Source organism: Vulpes lagopus, chromosome 13 (genome assembly GCF_018345385.1).
Source record: "Vulpes lagopus strain Blue_001 chromosome 13, ASM1834538v1, whole genome shotgun sequence".
NCBI lineage: Eukaryota > Metazoa > Chordata > Mammalia > Carnivora > Canidae > Vulpes > Vulpes lagopus.
The window spans coordinates 20986918-21006477 of NC_054836.1; the positions used below are offsets into that span (position 1 = coordinate 20986918).

At 38.2% G+C, this 19560-nt stretch overlaps 1 protein-coding gene across 5 annotated transcripts in view; it reads left to right on the forward strand.

The window, feature by feature from the left end:
- DYNC1I1 (dynein cytoplasmic 1 intermediate chain 1) overlaps window positions 1-5381 on the forward strand; it is a 308734-nt gene extending 303353 nt beyond the window's left edge. For all 5 annotated transcript variants that reach the window (XM_041727422.1, XM_041727417.1, XM_041727419.1 and 2 more), the window contains one exon: window positions 4424-5381. In XM_041727422.1, the coding sequence (XP_041583356.1) occupies window positions 4424-4534 (111 nt within the window). In that variant the 3' untranslated portion in view covers window positions 4535-5381. The remainder of the gene's footprint in view (window positions 1-4423) is intronic.
- Window positions 5382-19560: the final 14179 nt, after the last annotated feature.

The following is a 19560-nucleotide window of genomic DNA, read 5'->3' on the forward strand; positions in this document are numbered from 1 at the left end:
CCAACCTGTGAAAGTTATGTGATCTTTCGCAAATCATTTAGCTCCCCTATTCCCTACCCGTCCAAAGAGGTCTGTGCCTTGATCCTTAATGTCCTCACATAGTAAATATCAGAATTAATTTTCTAAGAAAATAAAAACAAAAACCACAACAATGCGGTGGGACTGATATATATGCCACTTCTAGATATCATTATTAGGAACATGTTGAATCTGGGTGACACTTTAAAGAAAACGCATGACTATTCCACGATGAACTCCTAGTATTTTCTTCACTTAGATTACCTTTCTCATCCTCTTCACATCCCTGTTGATAAATGGGTCAGTTACCATCATCCCCATTTTACAATTGAGGCAATGAGAGGTTAAGTGCTGACCGTTGCCAGTAACCAAGATGAGAACGGGACTTAAGCTTCCCGTCCAAACCTGAGGTTCATTTTACCTCCTCCTTGGGGCCAAATTGCTACCTCAGAAACTATCTTTGTCTTTAGTTCCCTCGGCCGTAAAAATAGGGTCATATCATAACAGGCCGTCACTCTTAGAACTAAGATTTTAGTATCTCAGGAATCAGAGCCCTGAGTGCTTGTGCCATAAAAATGCTTTGTACACTGCAAATAATTAGAACTTTTCTAATGGGGGGTGAGCTGGCTGGTTGGTACACCCTGTATATGAAGCAGTGGGAAAATCTGAATCTTCCCTGACCTAGGATGTCGACTTTGGCAGAGGCATCTGAAGGCAGAAAATGTTTCCATATCCACGCTGATTCAGTACAATACTGGACAATTTTTAGAAGTCCTTCTTTTTGGTATTCCCTTGCTATAACTATGGGCTATTTCCTTCACTGTGCTTCTTATTATTACTATTATTATTTTGGTAATCAATTGAAATTACTCATCACGATTAAAAATTTGTGTATGTTTTTCCTGTCATGAAATGGAAATTGTTTGAAAATTATCCTGAACTGTTTTGCTCTGAATCTAGCCTTTAATGCCTTGATAGAAATGTAAAGAGATACTGAAGCCATGTCATTAACATGCCATTTGCTTCCCTGCTACTTGCTTGACTCACAACCTGTACTAGGAGGTGTTGCAGTTGTCACTGTAAGAAGATACATTTTAGGCTTTTCATTTTTTGAATGTGGCACCTATGCCAGTATTCACACATTCTGACTTAAGAAAACATGATCATTTGAGCCTGTTTTTCATGGTCATCATATGCCAAAATTATTCACTGCTGTATCTTTAATCCCTAGCATAGTGCAGGCTATAGTTGGTACTCTGTGCCAACTGAATACGTTTGTGTGCTAGTTAGAGGAACATGAGAGCAGTCTTAGAGAATTTTCCTACTTAAAGTATTATTGGAGAAAGTCTCAGATGAATTTATGCTCATGAGCCTCCTTTCCAGCCATGGCTAATCAGATAGAACCAGATGAGAAGAGTCAGGAGTGCCAAGGATACGGAGGACACTTCTGTCCACACGGAAGCTGTTTACAGCCACAAATGTAAAATGAAAGGAGTGCTTTTTTGTTTGTTGGGACGCCTGTTTGATCTTACCTACAAGTAATTCAAATGCCAAAAATTATTACTTTGGGTGGGGAAACCGCCTGTGAATGCACATTCACACATTCAAGCTAAGATTATACTTAAAGTGCTTCCTGATGGTGATACTTAATTCTAAAAATGCGGAAGTGTGCAGTTCACCTTCTAAATCTAACATTACAACCAGCTTGCCTTATTTTTATAGCCAACCAAATGAGAAAGTGTAATTGGATGAGGTAGGCACATTTAAGTTTCTAGAGGCAATTGTGTTACCATTGTGTTCTACTCTGGAACATTTTTGTTGTTGTTGTGGTGGTGGTTTTGTTTGTGGACCAAAGCAAACTAACATTTCTGTGAAGTGTATGGTATTCTAGAGAGAAAAATACTTGGTAGAATGTCTTTTTATTTTTTTTTAAACTTCTAATATTTCCAACCTAAATGAAACTTGCACAGATCAAAAAGAGGACAAGATATGTTAGAATATTATGAACTCTTTTGTGAGGGCAAACCTGTATTTTTTTTTTTTTTTTGCAAACCTGTATTTTTAAGGACAGGTGTTGGCATTAACAAAATTCATTTTTGAATTTTGAAAAGTTAGATGTGCAACTTAAATGTCATTAAGTGATACTCAATTCTGTCTCCAACTGTATCTGGGCACATAGCCAAACCTTAATGTGTCCTAATATTTATTAGTATCATTTCTTAACAGTCTTGCCATTACTACTGCATGCAACTATGCACAATGTATTTACCTGTTTTCTTGAGTATATAGTTTCTATAGGTTGCTATCAATAAAACATTTGGTATGGCATCCTATTTCAGCAATAACACAGTGTTTAGGAGACAAACTCCTGGAGCAATACACTGTATCATATATTGTATAGTGTATTATTAGGAAGGCCTGCTTTTTTCCAGGACTTCAAGTTATGTGAAATTATGAGGTGCGTTAGCTATAGCTTGATTCTCACCTCATATGAGAAAAAGTTATAATCATGTTATCACGGTTGGCTTTGTCTCTCCCTAGGCTTTAGTGTTGTGACTTTTTTTGGAAGGACTTGGTCAGGAGTTGGAAGAGAGAAAAGAAATTGTGGACCTATTCTTTCATATAAATATGATACCAATCCTTTGCCGCTTGTGCTTTTGTTAGCTCTTTGGAGAATTTATTTTGGAAGCCTCATTTTTCTGGTGCAGTATTTTCTAAAATTGAAGAGAAAAATGAAGAATGGTGGAACCTAGGAAAAGAGCTCAAAGTAGGGAAAATGGACTGAGCAAAGGGGTAACTGTCATTCAATGCTATTGTGAACTTCTGTCGTTGCCTAAGGAGAAATTTGGATTCATTTCAGTAACTAGGGAAGTAGTTAACCATTCAAAAATTCATTCATATGACCAAATGAGACTTCTTCTTGGTACTGCATTTCTCAGAATAAGTAAAGACCTTATTCCCACACCTGTATATCATTTCCAGAATTATATTATTGAAATGTTTAAAACTTAGGACCAGAACACTAATTGCAGGATATACATTGTCGACTGATGATGCCATCCTCTAAGAAGTTCTTAGACATTATCTGAGAATATCATTCCCTGTAATAAAAATTTAAACTACTAATCATTTGGCTATATATAGTGGGTAATTTTTCAGCTCTAAAAGTGACCAAAAAGCTTAGCTTTATTTGCTTCCTCTCTATTTTCAAAAATGTGTATTAAGATGAATGCTATTAATGTTTATGGACTAGGTGCAGCACAGGTACCTATAGATGGGTCACCCCATCTCATAGGGCAGTCCTCTTTATAGTCTAAATCAATTTTATTCTCTATAAAAACCATTCAGACTTCTACTTGATCCTGCTTCTCATCTTCAAATAATTCTCTTTTCCATTCCAAACACTTGCATGGTATCCTTAAGCAATTCATTTTTTGGATGCTATGTAAAGAAATTACTATCCTTTAAATGAGCTAACAAAATCCATACACCCAATTTGTATCAGGTGGGATTAATTTTCTCCTCACTGAATCGTGCATAGAAAAAGATAATACTTGGGAAATTTTATAAACCCCTCTTTCTGGCAGATCAGTATAGCATACTGGTCAGGGATGCAGATCCTGGAGCTAGAGAACACTGGCATTGGTATTTGCTAGCTAATGCAGTCTTTCTAAGATGACTTAATATTTCTGTGCCTTGAAAATGGAAATACTAACATTACTCTACATAGGGTTGTTGTGAGGAATGAGTTAATACATGTAAAGTACTTAGAACAAAACTCTTGGTAAGATCTTGCTGAAAAAGCCAAATTACTATTTCATAGTAAGATTTCTTTGTATGTGTGAACTGTAATTTTGCCATGCGTATTAGTGCATTAGCCACACTTTTTAAAAAGGACCAATAGCATGGACTTAGAAAGGCAATACCATAGTTATTTCAAAATCTGAATCGATTATGCAATTTCTATTGCTGTGTTCACTTTAACTCTGTTTCTTTTCTTTCTTTTTTTTTTAAGATTTTATTTATTTATTTGAGAGAGAGAATGAGGGGGGAAGGGCAGAGGGAGAAGACGACTCCTCCCTGAGCAGGGAGCTGGATGCAGGGCTCCATCCCAGGACCCTGAAATCATGACCTGAGCTGAAGGTCAGGTTGGCTCCTGTAATTGTATAGTTTACATAAGTTTTTTGAAGTTTTACAAATTTTATGAGTGATTTTTTCACCCGAGATCGACATTTCACCTCTTCAGTTTAAGAGAAACACTTCAGGGCCAATTCAGGGACGAAGATCTGGTTTCCTTTACATTCCAAGAGAAATGGCTGCTTCAGGAGGGGCAGGCATGTGGGCTTCTAGGCTTTCAGTCCTATAAGATATTTTGTTCACCATTTTCCATTAATTTGCTTTGCAGCTTGCAGTTCCCCACAATGACGAATGGACCCGATTTGCCAGGACCCTTGTGGAGATTCGCGCTAACAGAGCTGATAGTGAGGAGGAAGGCACGGTTGAGTTATCTGCCTAGTAGAAAAGAAGCACCTCCTACCCCGCCCCCACCTTCACCTTCTAGAACTCAGCTCTGCACTCATGGATTCCACTTATATTCAGTGTCCGTTTAGTATCAGTGTTGCGTGACATTCGTGACATTCGGGTGTCATATTGTGCCAGCTTTGCTCTGAATATTCCAAATGTATCCACCCCACTTTACACTGACCTGAAATTCACCAGAGCATTTCTATCTTTATATTTGTCTCAAAAATGGGGGGAGGGGTGTAGGCTTTACGGGTTTAGTTGTTGCCTTTTAACTACTTAGTAGCTGTATTTAATAGCTGGAAACCTCTGGTTAAATTTGTTCTTACATGCACTTCTGGCATAGTCCTATTAAATCCATATGAAGCCAGATATGATTAGGTGCAGATGTGGTGTGCTTCATGATATGGTACAGGGCCAAAGACTTGAGATGTGGTGTTTTACATGGTGACTCACATTATGAATGGATTTACTAGAAGAACATTGCTGCTCCTTATTTATTGTGGTGTGCTGCATGGAACATATTTATTTGAGAGCATTAAAATAAACGATCCTAGAGCATGTGCATAATGAGAGGACTGTATTGTCTCTCTGCTGCTGTTGAAGTTACATTAAGTTCCAAATAACAATTACAGTATGCCGGTTCCACTGAGGACAAGAAATCTTTAGAGGTTTGTTGCAGGGAACGGAATGAATTTTAATGCCTATTATTTCTAGGTACTTGAACAATATTTCAAATGTAGTTGACCATTGATACTTGTCATTCAAGCTAACACAGTCCCAACAAAAGTCTGTGGTTCCTGAATATGACACCAGTATTGCCAATAAAATGTTCCAAACAAGTTCTGCACCAGTGTGGATAAATCCTTTGCTTGGGGAAAGCCTGATTAGGATTTTGCTATGACAAGGGGACGGGGGAAATACATTAAGGCCATGTTAAAGACTGATAATGAACTTACAGGCCACCACCCTGGCTGATCTCAACCCAAGACTCTGATTTTATTTTTACAAGGGAATGTGTGTGGCTTTTTGGGAAGCTTTCCCTTATCTCCTTCACCAGAGCCACTTTTGCCCAAAGACGGCCTCAAATGTTGGAATAAGAAAAACAGGGTAAGGTGAACAGATCCCAAATGTTTGACAGTTCTTTAAATTTAAAAAAAATTTACACCAGAAAATTATGTTTATTGCTATTGGACTAGGAAATATGTCTTTAAACAATTTTAGTAGAAAATTTTCTCAAAAAGTTATTTCATGCCTAGAGAGATTTAAAATAAATAGTGGGTGAGTCATGAAAAACATCTGAAGACAGACTTTTACCTTTTCAGGAAGAGTATCTCCATGGTGTTTTGGTGGTAGGGTCGCCTTGAACTATAAGATTTCTTTTAATAAAAATTATATGCTTTTTCTCTAAGTGCCCTATGGCACAGAGATATTGAAATTCTTTGAAGGCAGGAATTATATTTTTAAAGATAAAATATGAGGGTCTTAAATAGGTTTCAAAGCAATCTAATAAAAAAAAAAGTACCAGGGGAAAAAAAGTTTCTCAAGCTTACACTAAAGGACCAAGAATAAATCAAGAACTCATGAGTTGCTATGACAGACCAACTCTCAATGATTCCATGAGTAAAGACCAAATGGTGAAAAGGCTAGAACCCCTTAGAGTAGGCACATGAAACATTACATGAGCTGAGAGACTTATGCATCCCACTGTGATAGCTAGTCTTGTGCCATTCCACATGGAGTCTGATGATGGACTATGGGGGAAGTGATGCTGGGTGGGGTCCAGGACACGATTATGATAAGACTTATAGTTTCCTTCTAGGTCTCTGAGCACACTCACTCTTTGTTCCTAAGCCAAGAAGTACAATTACTTGTGTAAGAAGTACAACCATCCTGAGACATCTGGACCACACACAAGCCCAGTGACCGTGTAGTGGCCATGTGGATAGAAACCAAGCCAACCCACAGCCATTCAAGTCATCCCAACTCATGTCCTGGATGGAATGTGGTAGACATGAAAACCTGCCTCTCTGACTCCTATTGCAGACAGCATAACTAACCGCTGCTTTGCTCTGAAATCCATCACCATGTTTGACCAAGGCCATGCTTTCCACAGGCTGCTCTCTCAGTTGACTGAGCATGGCAGATCCTGAGGTAGGCCTATTCTTGGGAGATGGAAGATTTCTCTGAGAGATTGAAAGGCTCAAGGACTCCCTGTCAGCATTGCTAAAACCTTATAAAACTGCACTGCAATCTAAAACTAATCTTCTTTCTTCACTTCCTCCCTTCCTCCAAATCTTGCCCTCTCTCTGAGTTTGACCAACCACTGTCTGATGGCCCTTCCAGCATAATCTATCTGCCTGACAAGAGAGTACAGAGACTGATGAATCACCAAGAGTTGTAAGAATTAGCATGTGCCTTTGGGAGCAAGGGAAACAGCACAGAGACTGGATTTTTGAGGGGCTTAAGGGAACCAGAATAAAGTCTAGATAGGCAAGAATTCACTAATTTGGGGGGTACTTTTTTGGGATATGTGATTTTATACTCTGGCAAGGACCCAGGGGTTCTTAGAAGTCTAAAAAAGTTGTAGCCTACACTTGATGCAGTGAAAATGTGTGAGTTGCCCTGACTGATAGCATAGATAGGAATAAAGAGGCTGAAGAAAGTAGATTATATTAGAATGAATAGATTATATAAGGCTGAAGACATATCCAAGAGTTGGGTTATATAGTAGGGTGCTGAACACATACCCTTCACCAACACCATCAGCAATAAGCTGGTGAGAAAAACATAAGCATCTCTAGGAATTTTAGTCGTGGCCTTTTTTGCAGGCCAGGACTGATAGTAGGAGATACAGTCACAGAACAGGGCTTGTTAGTATCTATAGGGATGATGACACCCTAGAGTAACAGTGGCTAGGTGGTGATAGTTAACCCCCAGAAATCAGGAAGCCACAATTACTGTAATGGCCAGCTAGATCAGAGGAACAGCAAAGAAGGCTTTACTCACTTATAGAACATGGCATCCTAAGGGCAAAACAGACAAGCAGCTCAAACGGTGCTTAACATCTACAATTGAAAACATAAAAGCAAGAATGGAGGAAAAAAAAAAAAAGGAAGGAAGGAGAAAAAAAAAGTGGAGGAGCAAGTGACCGAAGGCAGTTACCCCAATAGAAAATCATGATCCTCTACCATAGGACCCGGCAATTGCACTACTAGGTATTTACCTCAAAGATACTGATGCAGTGAAATGCTGGGACACTTACATCTCAATGTTCATAGCAGCAATGTCCACAATAGCCAAACTGTGGGAAGAGCCACGATATCCTTTGACAGATGAATGGATAAAGAAGATGTGGTATATATATACAACAGAATATTACTCAGCCATCAGAAGAAACGAATACCCACCATTTGCTTCAGCGTAGATGGAACTGGAGGGTATTATGCTGATTGAAATAAGTCCGAGAAGGACAATAATCATATGGTTTCACTCATATATGGAATATAAGAAATAGTGAAAGGGATTATAAAGGAAAGGAGGGGAACTGAGTGGGAAAAATTAGAGAGGGAGACAAACCATGAGAGACTTCTAACTCTGGGAAACGAAGGGTTGTGGAAGGGGAGGTTTGGAAGGGGATAGGGTAACTGGGTGATGGGCAATGAGGAGGGCAATTGATGGGATAAGCACTGGGTGTTATACTATATGTTGGTAAATTGAATTTAAATTTTAAAAAATGTAATAGAAAAGAAAGAAAATCATGATCCTTTGCTCATTACCTAGACCCAAGCCAATTTTCTGATCTAGAACCCACTGACTGAAAAGGGGTCTAGCCTGTTAGCAGAAAGGACACCATGGGAAACACATATTGTGATGATTTCCTCAATCCCTCCCCAAAGGGACCTATGGCCATTTATTCAGGTCAATGTATAATGCAGAAAGAAAAATCAGATACTTGGGAGAACTAGTTGATACAGGGTTTGAATTCAGATTGAAACTTGAAGCTGTATCATAGTCTCCTAGTTAGAATGGTAACTTATGGCAACTAGATAAGATAATAAAGCCCTTATTAATCATCGGTTACACCGGGCTCATTAGGTCTATGGACCCACAAAGTGACCATTTCCCCAAACCCTGAGTGTTCAGTTGGAGCTAACATACTTGGCATTGGGTTCCTGGCCTCTGGGGTTAAGAGCTATACAAAAGGGAAGGCCAAGTGGAGACGCTCTGAAACTGCCATACTCCCACTTCCTCCTACCAAGATGGTAAATAAAAAACAATATTACATCTCAGGGTAGGGCTGGGAGGATGGTAGACGTTAGGGACGTTCTTAGAATCCTAGAAGATGCAGAGTGGTGGTTCCTAGAATTTATCCATTTAAGACCAGTCGGACTCCTTCATAAACTAGATGGATCTTGGAGAATAACTGAAGAGTAGTGCAAGCTTAACCAATAAGAGCTCTTATCACAGATGCTGTGTCATATGTGACATCTTTCTTGGAACAGATTAATAAGGTATCAGTACCAGAAGTCCAATAAGGTATATATACTCCAGAGGGTGGGAGATCAAGTCAAGGTAGAATTGGGAACATGCTATGTCAGTGGAATTTTTAGGAATCCAATAGTTAGGTACATACTGGGATGTCCCTTCCAAAGTGAAAAAGTGCTGGAGCTTAGAACTTAGAACACAAGAAGGAAGCACAGCACCTGGTAGGCCTCTGTAGGTTCTGAAGGCAACACACATGTCTAAGAATACTCTGTTCTACCATGTAGCATTGCAAGGCTTTGGGGAGGGCTCAAAATGAGAAAGGACTTCACATCAGATCTAAACTGCAGTGCAAGGAGCTACATGGGCCATTCAACCAACAGATGCTATGGTATTAGAAATCACTGGTGGTTTCGAAAAGATAGGGCAACTTATGGCAAACCCTAGTAGGGCAATTATAATAGTGGCCCATGAAGTTCCAAAGGAAAGTTGAGCTATCTGAAGCAAAGAAGTAAGTGACTTTTGAGAAATAGCTCCTGGCATGTGACTGGGTCATGGAAGTAGACCATGAAGATGTGAAAATACCAGACATCCAAATAGCCCATTTGTAAGTCAAGTCCTGTTAGCCTCACCAAGTTATAAAGTTGGAAAGATCCAAAAGAAGCCTTTCCATAAGATGGAAATTGTGCATCCAGGATGCACATCTGAGCAGAACCAGAGGGCGTGAGTAAGCTGCATGAGCAAGGAGCCCAGAACCCAATGTTACCCAACAGGATTCACCAGCACCCCTTTCCCATGCTTGTGTATGTGGTCATACGTAGGGAGGATGGATTCTGTATGACTGGTTGAGAAAAAGGGGAAAAAGTCAGAGGCTGGTTTACATATGGGTTGTCTCAGTTTGTGGGTGGAAGTTAAGAATGGATGACAGCTACACTACAGCCATAATGAAGGGTGACCTTGGAGGACAGTAAAGGGAAAAACTTTCCAATAGGTAGAGCTGTAAGGTGTGCACATAGTCATCCCCTTTGTGTGGAAAGACAAGTGGCCAGGAATAAGTACATATACATACACTGTCCTAGGCCAAGCTATCATTATCTCTCTCATGAATTCTTTATCCAATTCACCTCCCAGCTTCCATCTTTGACCTCTTCAGTCTTTTCACAAGATAGCAGCTTGAATGACGGTGTTGCAACACTTAACTCCTCCACTCAAAGCACACTGATGGTATATGTATGGGGGTATAAAGTACAGCATAGGGAATACAGTAATATTTTAATAACTTTAATATAGTGACAGATGGTGACTGTGGCGAGCATTTTATAATGCATTAAATGTCAAATCACTATGTTGAACACCTGAAACTAATTTAACACGGTACGTCAGCTCTACTTCAATAAAAAACAAGCCAAAACCCATGAATGGCTTTCACATCATTTGGAGTAAAAGTCAAAATTTTGATAGTGGCCCACAGACCCTGTAGGATTTGATTCTCATGTCCTGTCTCTGATCTTATATCCTGTTACTTAATGTTTGCTAATCCACTCCCATTTCTCCGACCTCACTCTTCCTTTGACATGCCAAGCACCTCCAATCATATGGGCCTTTGTACTAATAATTTCTTCCGTCCAGAATGCTAAAAGCACTGAGTTTATTTTTTTTATATAATTTGAGAGAGAGAGAGAGAGAGCACAAGTGGGAAGATCAGAGGGAGAGGGAGAAGCAGGCTCCCCACTAAGCGGAGCGCAATTCGGGGTTCCATCCCAGGACCCCAATATCATGACCTGAGCCGGAGGCAAACGCTCAACCGACTGAACCACCCAGTCGCCCCCAGAAAGCACTGAGTTTATAAACCCTTATGCACATAGTTCACATTTTCACCCTTTAATATAATTAAGGTCATTCCTCTGACTTTTCCAACTAACTTTTTATCTGTGAAAGTAACAGGTTCCCTAACAGCTTAACATCAACATCAATAAGAAGTCAGAGTTTAAAATAGCAGCAACAGCAACTGACGATAAGCTTAAAAGATCTGAGGCTCCCAATTAGAGCACTGAGAGGAAGAATTAACAATTATAAGTAAGATTAAAATGAGAAAAGGTGTAAGTTTTTGGTTTTTTATTGAGGTGTAATTCCCATACAATAAAATGCACAGATAGGAGTGTTCAGTTTTAACAATTTTTTTTAAAGATTTTTTATTTATTCATGAGACACACACACAGAGAGAGAGAGCCAGAGACACAGGCAGAGGGAGAAGCAGGCTCCATGCAGGGAGCCCAACGTCGGACTCCATCCTGGGACTCCAGAATCACGCCCTGGGCCGAAGGCAGGAGCTTAACTGCTGAGCCACCCAGAGATCCCCTTAATAATTTTTTAAACAAGTTTTAACAATTACATACAGTTACGTAACCAGGAGACAAAACAAGATACAAAACATTTTAATAAAGATGGAAGTACTCTTGTGGCCCTTCCCGGCAATCATTGTTTTGATTTCTGTCAACACAGATTAGTTGTGGCTGTTCTCTTCTTAAACTTCATATAACTGAAATCGCACAGCATGCCTTGTTTTAATGGCTGGATTATTTTGCTTGACATAATTTTTTTGACATTTGTCCTCGTGCTAAATATTTTAGTAGTATGTTCCTTTTTATTGCTGACTGGTATTCCATTTTACAATTATTTTGCAATTTATTCATTCATCACTTACTGAACATTAGTGTTTTCAGTTTGAGGCCTTTTTATCTAATGTTCCTATGAATATCCGTGTACAGTTCTTTTTGTAGGCACTTGTTTTCTTTGGCAAATCCTGCAAGTGGAATTTCTGGGTCGTATGGTAGATCTATGTTTAACTTCCTAAGAACTTTCATAAGTGTTCTGCAAAGTGGTTGTACCATCTTGCATTCCCACCAAGGCGTCAGAATTCCAGTTGTTCCACAGCTGCTCCAAAATCTAATATTGTTGGTCTTTTTCATTTGGGCCATTTTGGGGAGTACGAAACAGCAGCCAACTGTGGTTTTAGTTTGCATATACTTGATGACTACTGGTTTTGAACACCTCTTCATGTGCTTACTGGCCATTGTTACACGTCACATTACACCTTTTTCTGTGAAATGGCTGCTCAAATATTTTGGGCATTTTTAAAACTGGATTTTCTTTGTGTTTTTACTTAACAAAGCTCTTTATATAATCTCTATATAAGTCCTTTGCCAGATACATGTGTTACAAATATTTTTCCCAGTCTAGGACTTCAAACTTCATTCCCTTAAAATATTGTGATATGCAGAAATGTTAAATTTTCTTGAAGTCCAATTTGTCCATTTTAATCCTTTCTGGTTAGTATTTTATGGTTCTTCCTAGTAAATCTTGCTTGCCATCTTGTTTTCTTCTGAATATTTTATTGTTTTAGCCTTTACATGAAGCTCTATGATGAATCATAAATTTATGTTTGTAAATGGATGACGCAGTGGTCAAAACTGAGTTTTTAAAAAATTTATGGATACTCAGCTGGTCTAGCAATATGGGCTGAAAAAATTATTTTCTTTTTGACCATTAAATGGAACTAGCATCCTTGGTAAAAAGTCAATTGATGATATACATATGAGCTCACTATTCTATGAACTCACTTTTCTATTTTATTGAGCAATTACATAATACACTGTCCTGATTGATAGATTTAGTAAGTCTTGAAACCAGGTACTACAAGTACTCCAAATTTGTTATTCATTTGGAAGGCTTGTTTTAGCTATTCTAGATCTTCAATGTTTCCATATAATTTTAGAATCACTGTAAAATTTTTAAAAGAAAATCATACTGTTTAGTTTTCAACTGGGAGTTCATTTAATCTATATACCAATTTGGAAGAATGAACATCTTAACAATTTCGAATCTTCCAATCATAAACAGGGTATATGTCTTCCCATTCATTGAATTTTCTTTATCTCACAATGTTTTAGTATATAGGTTATGCACACCTTTTAGATTTATTCCTATTTAATTTTTATTCTATTATAAATATTGTAATTGTTTTAAAATTTTATTTTCCAAGCATATTTTGCTAGTTTTCAGAAAATCTGTATACATTCATCTAGTATTTTGCAACCTTATTAATAGTAATATATCATTTCTAGATTTCATAGATCCCATTGGTTATTATATATACAATCATACTGAGAATGAAAGCTGTAGTTCTTCCTTTCCAATCTTCTTTTTTCCTTACAACACTAGCCAGCACTTCCAGCTCAATGTTGTATTGCAGAAGTGAAGGCAGACATCCTTACCTTTTCCTGATCTTATATAAGAGTTTCAATGTTTCACTCTTATCATGGACAGGTGTTAAGTTTTACCCGATGTTTTTGTTCTGCATCTATTGATATATAGTCATGTAATTTCTCATTTATTCTATTAATGTGATGAATTGCACTGGCTTTTTAAAAAATGTTAATCCAACCTTGCTATACTTGTATGGACCTCATTTAATCAAAATATATTGCTAGATTCTATTTGCTAATAATTAAAGCAGTTTTCCATAATTCTTCCTTAGGGATACTGGTCTATAATTTTCCATTCTTGTAATGTCTTTGTGAGGTCTTAGTTACATGATGATGCTCATATGAATTGAGAAATGTTCTAACATCCTCTATTTTGTGCAAGAGTATAAATATTGGTATTAATTCTTCCTTAAATATTTGATAGAATCCACTGGTGAAGTCACGTGGCCCTGGAGTTATATTTGTGAGAAAGTTTCTGATAATAAATTCATTTACTTAATAGAAATAGGGCTGTTCAGATTTCCTATTTCTTTTTGGTTCCATTTTGGCAAATCGTATTTTTTTCAAAAATGTGTCCATTTGGGGCGCCGAGTGGCTCAGTGGTTGAGCGCCTGCGTTCAGCGCAGGGCGTGATCCTGGAGACCCAGGATCGAGTCCTGTGTCGGGCTCCCTGCATGGAGCCTGCCTCTCCCTCTGCCTCTCTCTCATCAATGAATAAATAAAATTTTAAAAAAAGTGTCCATTTCATTTAAGTAATCAAATTTATTGGCATAATTGTTCTTCTAGCCCCTCATTACATATAATTATGTGTGTAAATGTATGTATATGTATACTATATACATTCATAGATGTCTTTTTAATTATTGATGTATTTGTCTTCTTTAAGAGTCTTGTCAGGTATCAATATTAATCTGTTTAAAGAACTGCCGTTTGGAACTGTTGATTTTTCTCTATTGTTTGTCCACTTTTTTTCTTCTTTCTACTTTGGATTTCATTTGCTCTTTTTTTTCTTATTTCCTAGAGTAGAAACTTAGATCACTGGTTGTAAAACACTTTTCTTCTAATTTAGGCCTTTAAAGTTATAAAAATCCCTCTAAGTACTGCTTTTACTGTATGTATCCTACAAATTTGATCTGTTGTGCTTTCGTTATCATTCTATTCAAAATATTTTCTAATTTCCGTTGTAATATATTATTTGGCCCATGGGCTTTTTAGAAGTGTGTTTAATTTCCAAATATTTGGAAAGCTTTCCAGATATCTTTGTTTTTATTTCTAGCTTGATTCTGCTTGGTAAGAAAACATACAGAGTAAGAAATACTCTATATTTCAAATCCTTTGAAATTTATTAAGATTTATTTTATGAGCTAGCATATGGTCTAGCTTGGTCAATGTTCCATGTGCACTTAAAAAGAATGTGAATTCTTCAGATATTGAGTCTGTGGTTCTAAAAACGTCAAATAGACTAAATTGCCTGAGAGTACTGTTTCAATCTTCTGTAATCTTACTGATTATTTTCTATGTGTTTAATCAATTACTGAGAAAGGAAGTGAAAATATGTAAATATGGCTGTGGTTTGTCTATTTATCCTCTAGTTCTGTTTTTATTCATGCATTTTAAAGCTCTGTTACTAGATATTACATATTTAGTTTATTATATCATCTTGATAAACTGACCCTTTTATTATCTTGAAATCTCCCTCTAGTGTCCTTTCATTTCAGCCTGGATTCTAGCATTTGTTGTAAGGCAAGGCTGCTAGTGATAAACTTTCAGGTTTTGCTTATCTGGGAATATTATTTTTCCCTCATTTTTGAAGAATAATTTCATCAGAAGTAGAAATCTTCATTGATAGATTTTTATTTTTCTTTCAGCACTTTTGAGTATTTCATCCCACAGCCTTCTGGCCTGTATGGCTTCAGGTAAGATATTAGCTATTAATCTTGTTTAGGATCCCTTGTATATGACGAGTTGCTTCTTTCTTGGAGCTGCAAGATCCCCTCACAGGTTTTGGCTTCTGACAACTCGATTATGATGTGTTTATGTATGGATCTCTGAGTTTGTCCTACTTGGATTTCATGGAGGTTCTCAGAGATGGAGATTGTTTTTCATCAATTTTGGGAAGTTTTCAGCCTTTCTCGCTTCAAGAATTCTGCCCTTTCTCTGCCTCCCCTCCTGCTGGCATTCATGATGGTACCCACAGGGCTGTGTTCAATTTTTTGTTTCCCCTTTTTGTTCTTTAGATTGTATATTTCAACTGACCCTTCTTCACATTTGCTTATTCTTTGTTCTGCCGAAAACATCATTCTATAGTTCCCTTTAGTTCTTTAGACATGAACTCCTTTAATTCATTGAGTATACTTAAAGGTGCTTTAAAATCTTTGTCTAGAGTGAAAATCCAGTCTCTGGGCTTCCTCATAGTTCTTGATTTTTTTTCTTGTGTATATGCCATACTCTGTTTCTTTACATGTCTCGTACTCTTTTGTTGAAATCCAGGTGTTTTGAGCATTGTACAACCCTGGAAATCAGATTTGTTGTTGTTACTTATTGTAATTCTTATTTAGCAAATTCTCTGAACTGATGCCATATAGTGTCTATTCTGTGTCATGTATGGCCCCTGAAGTCTATTAATTCGATGTTTAGTCAATGACTGGACAGAGATTTCCATAAATGCTTAGAACCAAAAACTCTTCCAGTATTTGCCAGAGGACTCATGTGTGCTGAGGCACACATTCAATACTCAGCCTGGTGGTCTACCACTCTGCATTAGTTTTCACTTCCTTTTTCTGAAGAGCCTCAAGGTTGACAGGAGGTTGAGAACTTAGAGCCTTCTCAGGTCTCTCCTGAGCATGTGCACTCTTCTGAGTCTGGGTGTGTGTTCTTCCAGATTCCCAGTAGCATTCTAGAGCTATTCAAAACCCTATGAATATCTCATTCCCCAGATGGTCCTCTCAAGTTTTTGGTTATTCCGCTCTTTGCCCTGTTATTTATTACCTCAGATGCTGTACAACAACTAAGATACTAGCGTACCAACTGCTTCTTCAGTTAGCAGGAAGGAAATGCATACATTGCATTGTGGGGTAGGCCAAAGGCTGATGAGACTGCACATGTGGAGAAGTCTCTACCTTCTGCAATAATAAAATTCAACAGACATGAGCAATCATACTACTTCTGCCTTTGGGAAAAAAAAGGATGTCTGTCTCAATTTTTCTCATTCCCAACTTTTCATTTTTCTGATTTCATTCTAACAGAGTATATGCCTTTCATAATCCTGGAGCTGATTCAAATGACAAGGTTATCATAAGCAGCAGTTTCTTATATGGAGTGGCTGTCGGGACACCTAAATTCTCAAATTAATAAAGTACATCTCTATACTCAGAACATATGTAGGTAAATTTTACTTCAAAACAGGAATTCACAATTTGAAATAACCACTATTTTGAAAAAAGGATGAGAAAACGATATATATATTAATATTTCTCAGTTAATTTTTAGTGTGGGTCAGTCAGTAATCTGCTCTTGTTTATGTAATAATGGTAAAAGGGGCAGCAGAGTGCAGTGGTACATGTCTTCTCCTTTGACTTGAGCTCCTATTCCCTTGTTGGGAATAGAGTCAGGCTTTTCCACCATTAGTGGTGATGGAGATTTTACGTCCAAAAGTAATTCCAGCAAATCCCACATTCTGTAAACTGTCTCCATTCCCTCCAGACACACTTTGAGGCCAAATACCCATAGATATTTACTTTTAACTTGGTTTTCCATTATTTCCAACTTTTGTTGAAGAATGGCATTTTCTAATTATGGTAGAGATTTTTAAGATGGTCCAATTCAGTTCACATCATATCGCATTGCATTGTAACAGACTGTAAATTTATCTTTTTCCACATTACCTTTCCATTTTAAACTCATGGGCAAATGCCTTAAGTTTACCTTAATCCTCTCTTTATTGACTATAATAGGTCATAAAATAGTTTAAGATGAACCTCGGGATGCCTGGGTGACTCAGTGGGTTAAGCGTCTGCCTTTAGCTCAGGTTATGATCCCAGGGTTCTTAGATCGAGCCCTGAGTTGGGCTCCCTGCTCAGTGAGGAACTTGCTTCTTCCTCTCTCTCTCTGCCCCTCCCCCTGCTTGTTCTTTCTCAAATAAGTAAAATCTTAAAAAAAGAAAAAAGGATGAACCTTGAAAGGGTTGTGAGGACTCAGCTAGTCCTCAGGCTCTAGAATTCTTTGAATTAGGAAATGTACTTACTACGGTAAATAATCAGTGATCACCCTTTCCTTCCACTCTAAGCTAGGAATGACACCTCTGATTCTAAGAACTGGGGGAAGTAAGAAACTCTGGGCAAAGATTGTCATAAGAAGGTCCTGAACTGAGTCTTGTTGAGACACCCTTGTAGGTAAAGAACAGAGCTTGGGCTGCCACCAGACCTAGATTTAAATCCTAGCCTCCTCATTTGCTAGCTGAGAGATCACGAGCAAGATGCTTTGCCTCTGCGAGTCTGAGGTTTCCTCATTTGTAGCATAGGAAAAAGAACTGTACCTACTTTAAGGGCTGTGGGGAGGATTTAATGAGATCATGCCTGGCATGTAATACCTCATATTTAATAAGTTCTTAGTGGCCAAAGAACTCCAGGGTGGAGGCAGAATGACTCGCCCCTCTCTCTTTTGAAAGCAGCCCAGCAAGACCAGAGCAAGAGCAAGAGCAAGAGGTGGAAGGAGGTGATACGAGATAGGGAACAATGTTTTCTTTAGGCTGAATTTCCTTCTCCCCACCATACAGGACAGACTATGGTACGCTTGCACAAATCTGTTCTGAGAGCCTGAATCTATTTTAAAGTCACCTTAGAACTGCTCCACTGCCAAATGAAGCATCCTGCAAAGGGGAAGGAGCCCTGGCTAATGGAATCAAAGTGATGGTGTGCACTGAAGCCCCGATCGCCAGACCAGTGTGCTGGGGGTGTGCCTGTGACCCAGGAGAGGCAAGCCTCAGACAGGCACAATTAGTGTGTCTTCTTAACTTTCCTTCTGAAGTTATTCAAGGGGACTGTGGTTTTGCCTTGAGCAAAACCCCCTTAACAGCCGGGAATCTAAAAACAAACATTATTTTATTAGGTTACCCCAGCAGATGAAAGCCGAGTGTTCCATTTGGACTCTTGGAATCAAAGGCATTAGCTAAAAACAAACCCTTTTGAGAAAGAGGGTTCCCGTTGTCCTCAGCAGCTTCTAAGGAAAGCTTGCCACTGTGCTCCTACGGACACATAAACAATAGGCAATGAGAGGAATAGAATGAATTGTAAATAACTAATATTCATTGATAAGAAAAACTATTAAATGACATATCTCAACCCTAATGTAGCACTAATCTCAAAAGATATGATTTCTCAAAGGTTTATTTTTAACAATGATCAGGAACTTTAAATATTGTTTATATGACAGTTCCTGAATCAATTTAAGTAATTAACACCAACTTTAAATAGCTGTAGCTTTAATAAAAGATGTATTTACAACTTCTAAAGTGTGTGATCAATACAGAAGACTGTGATTGTTTTCAGTTAAGGCTTGAACTCCAGCAGGAGAAAAGGCCTATAAAGCAGGAAAATAATAGAGATTGCTCATTGGGAAAAAAATACGTATTTCTCAAAAATCCATTCACCCACCCTTCAAAATAATAACCAAGAGCCTACTAAGTTCCAACAACTTTTTCGAACAAAAGCCTCAGTCCCTACTACAGCCCATTATGGGCGTTCAAACTAAAAACTGTCACAGTTTTAAAAGACAGAGGTACAATGCTTTTAGCTGCCTTGGCCTTGAAAATGAAGCAGTGGACCCCCTGAGGTCTTCCTAACATTGAAAATAGAACTCTTGGGTAAGGGTTGGGCTATTCCGGAAAGGTAAAACAAAAAAGGCACACCCCCTCTGTGGGCAGTACCATTTGTGGAAAGAACATTTCAATGCTCTTACCAGTGAACATGTCTTTTAAAAAAATCTTTGGAAAAATCCACATCCTGAAAGCATTTGATTACCCTGAATTTAAAATGGGCTTTTACTCAGTGGCAAAGATACAAATTCATCCCCTAAAGAATGGCTTCTGTGGTAAAAAGGCACATGATGACTTTTAGAGGAGAGGGTTATCTACAAGGCTGATAAATGGGGCCACAAGACAGGACTCATCAAATTCCATTACCGGAGGCTTCCCTCCCTCTACCTGAAGAATTCCAACGTGACTTGCTGAAGACCTAGCTGGACGGGGTTACAAATAGTTTCAAGCACAATTTCT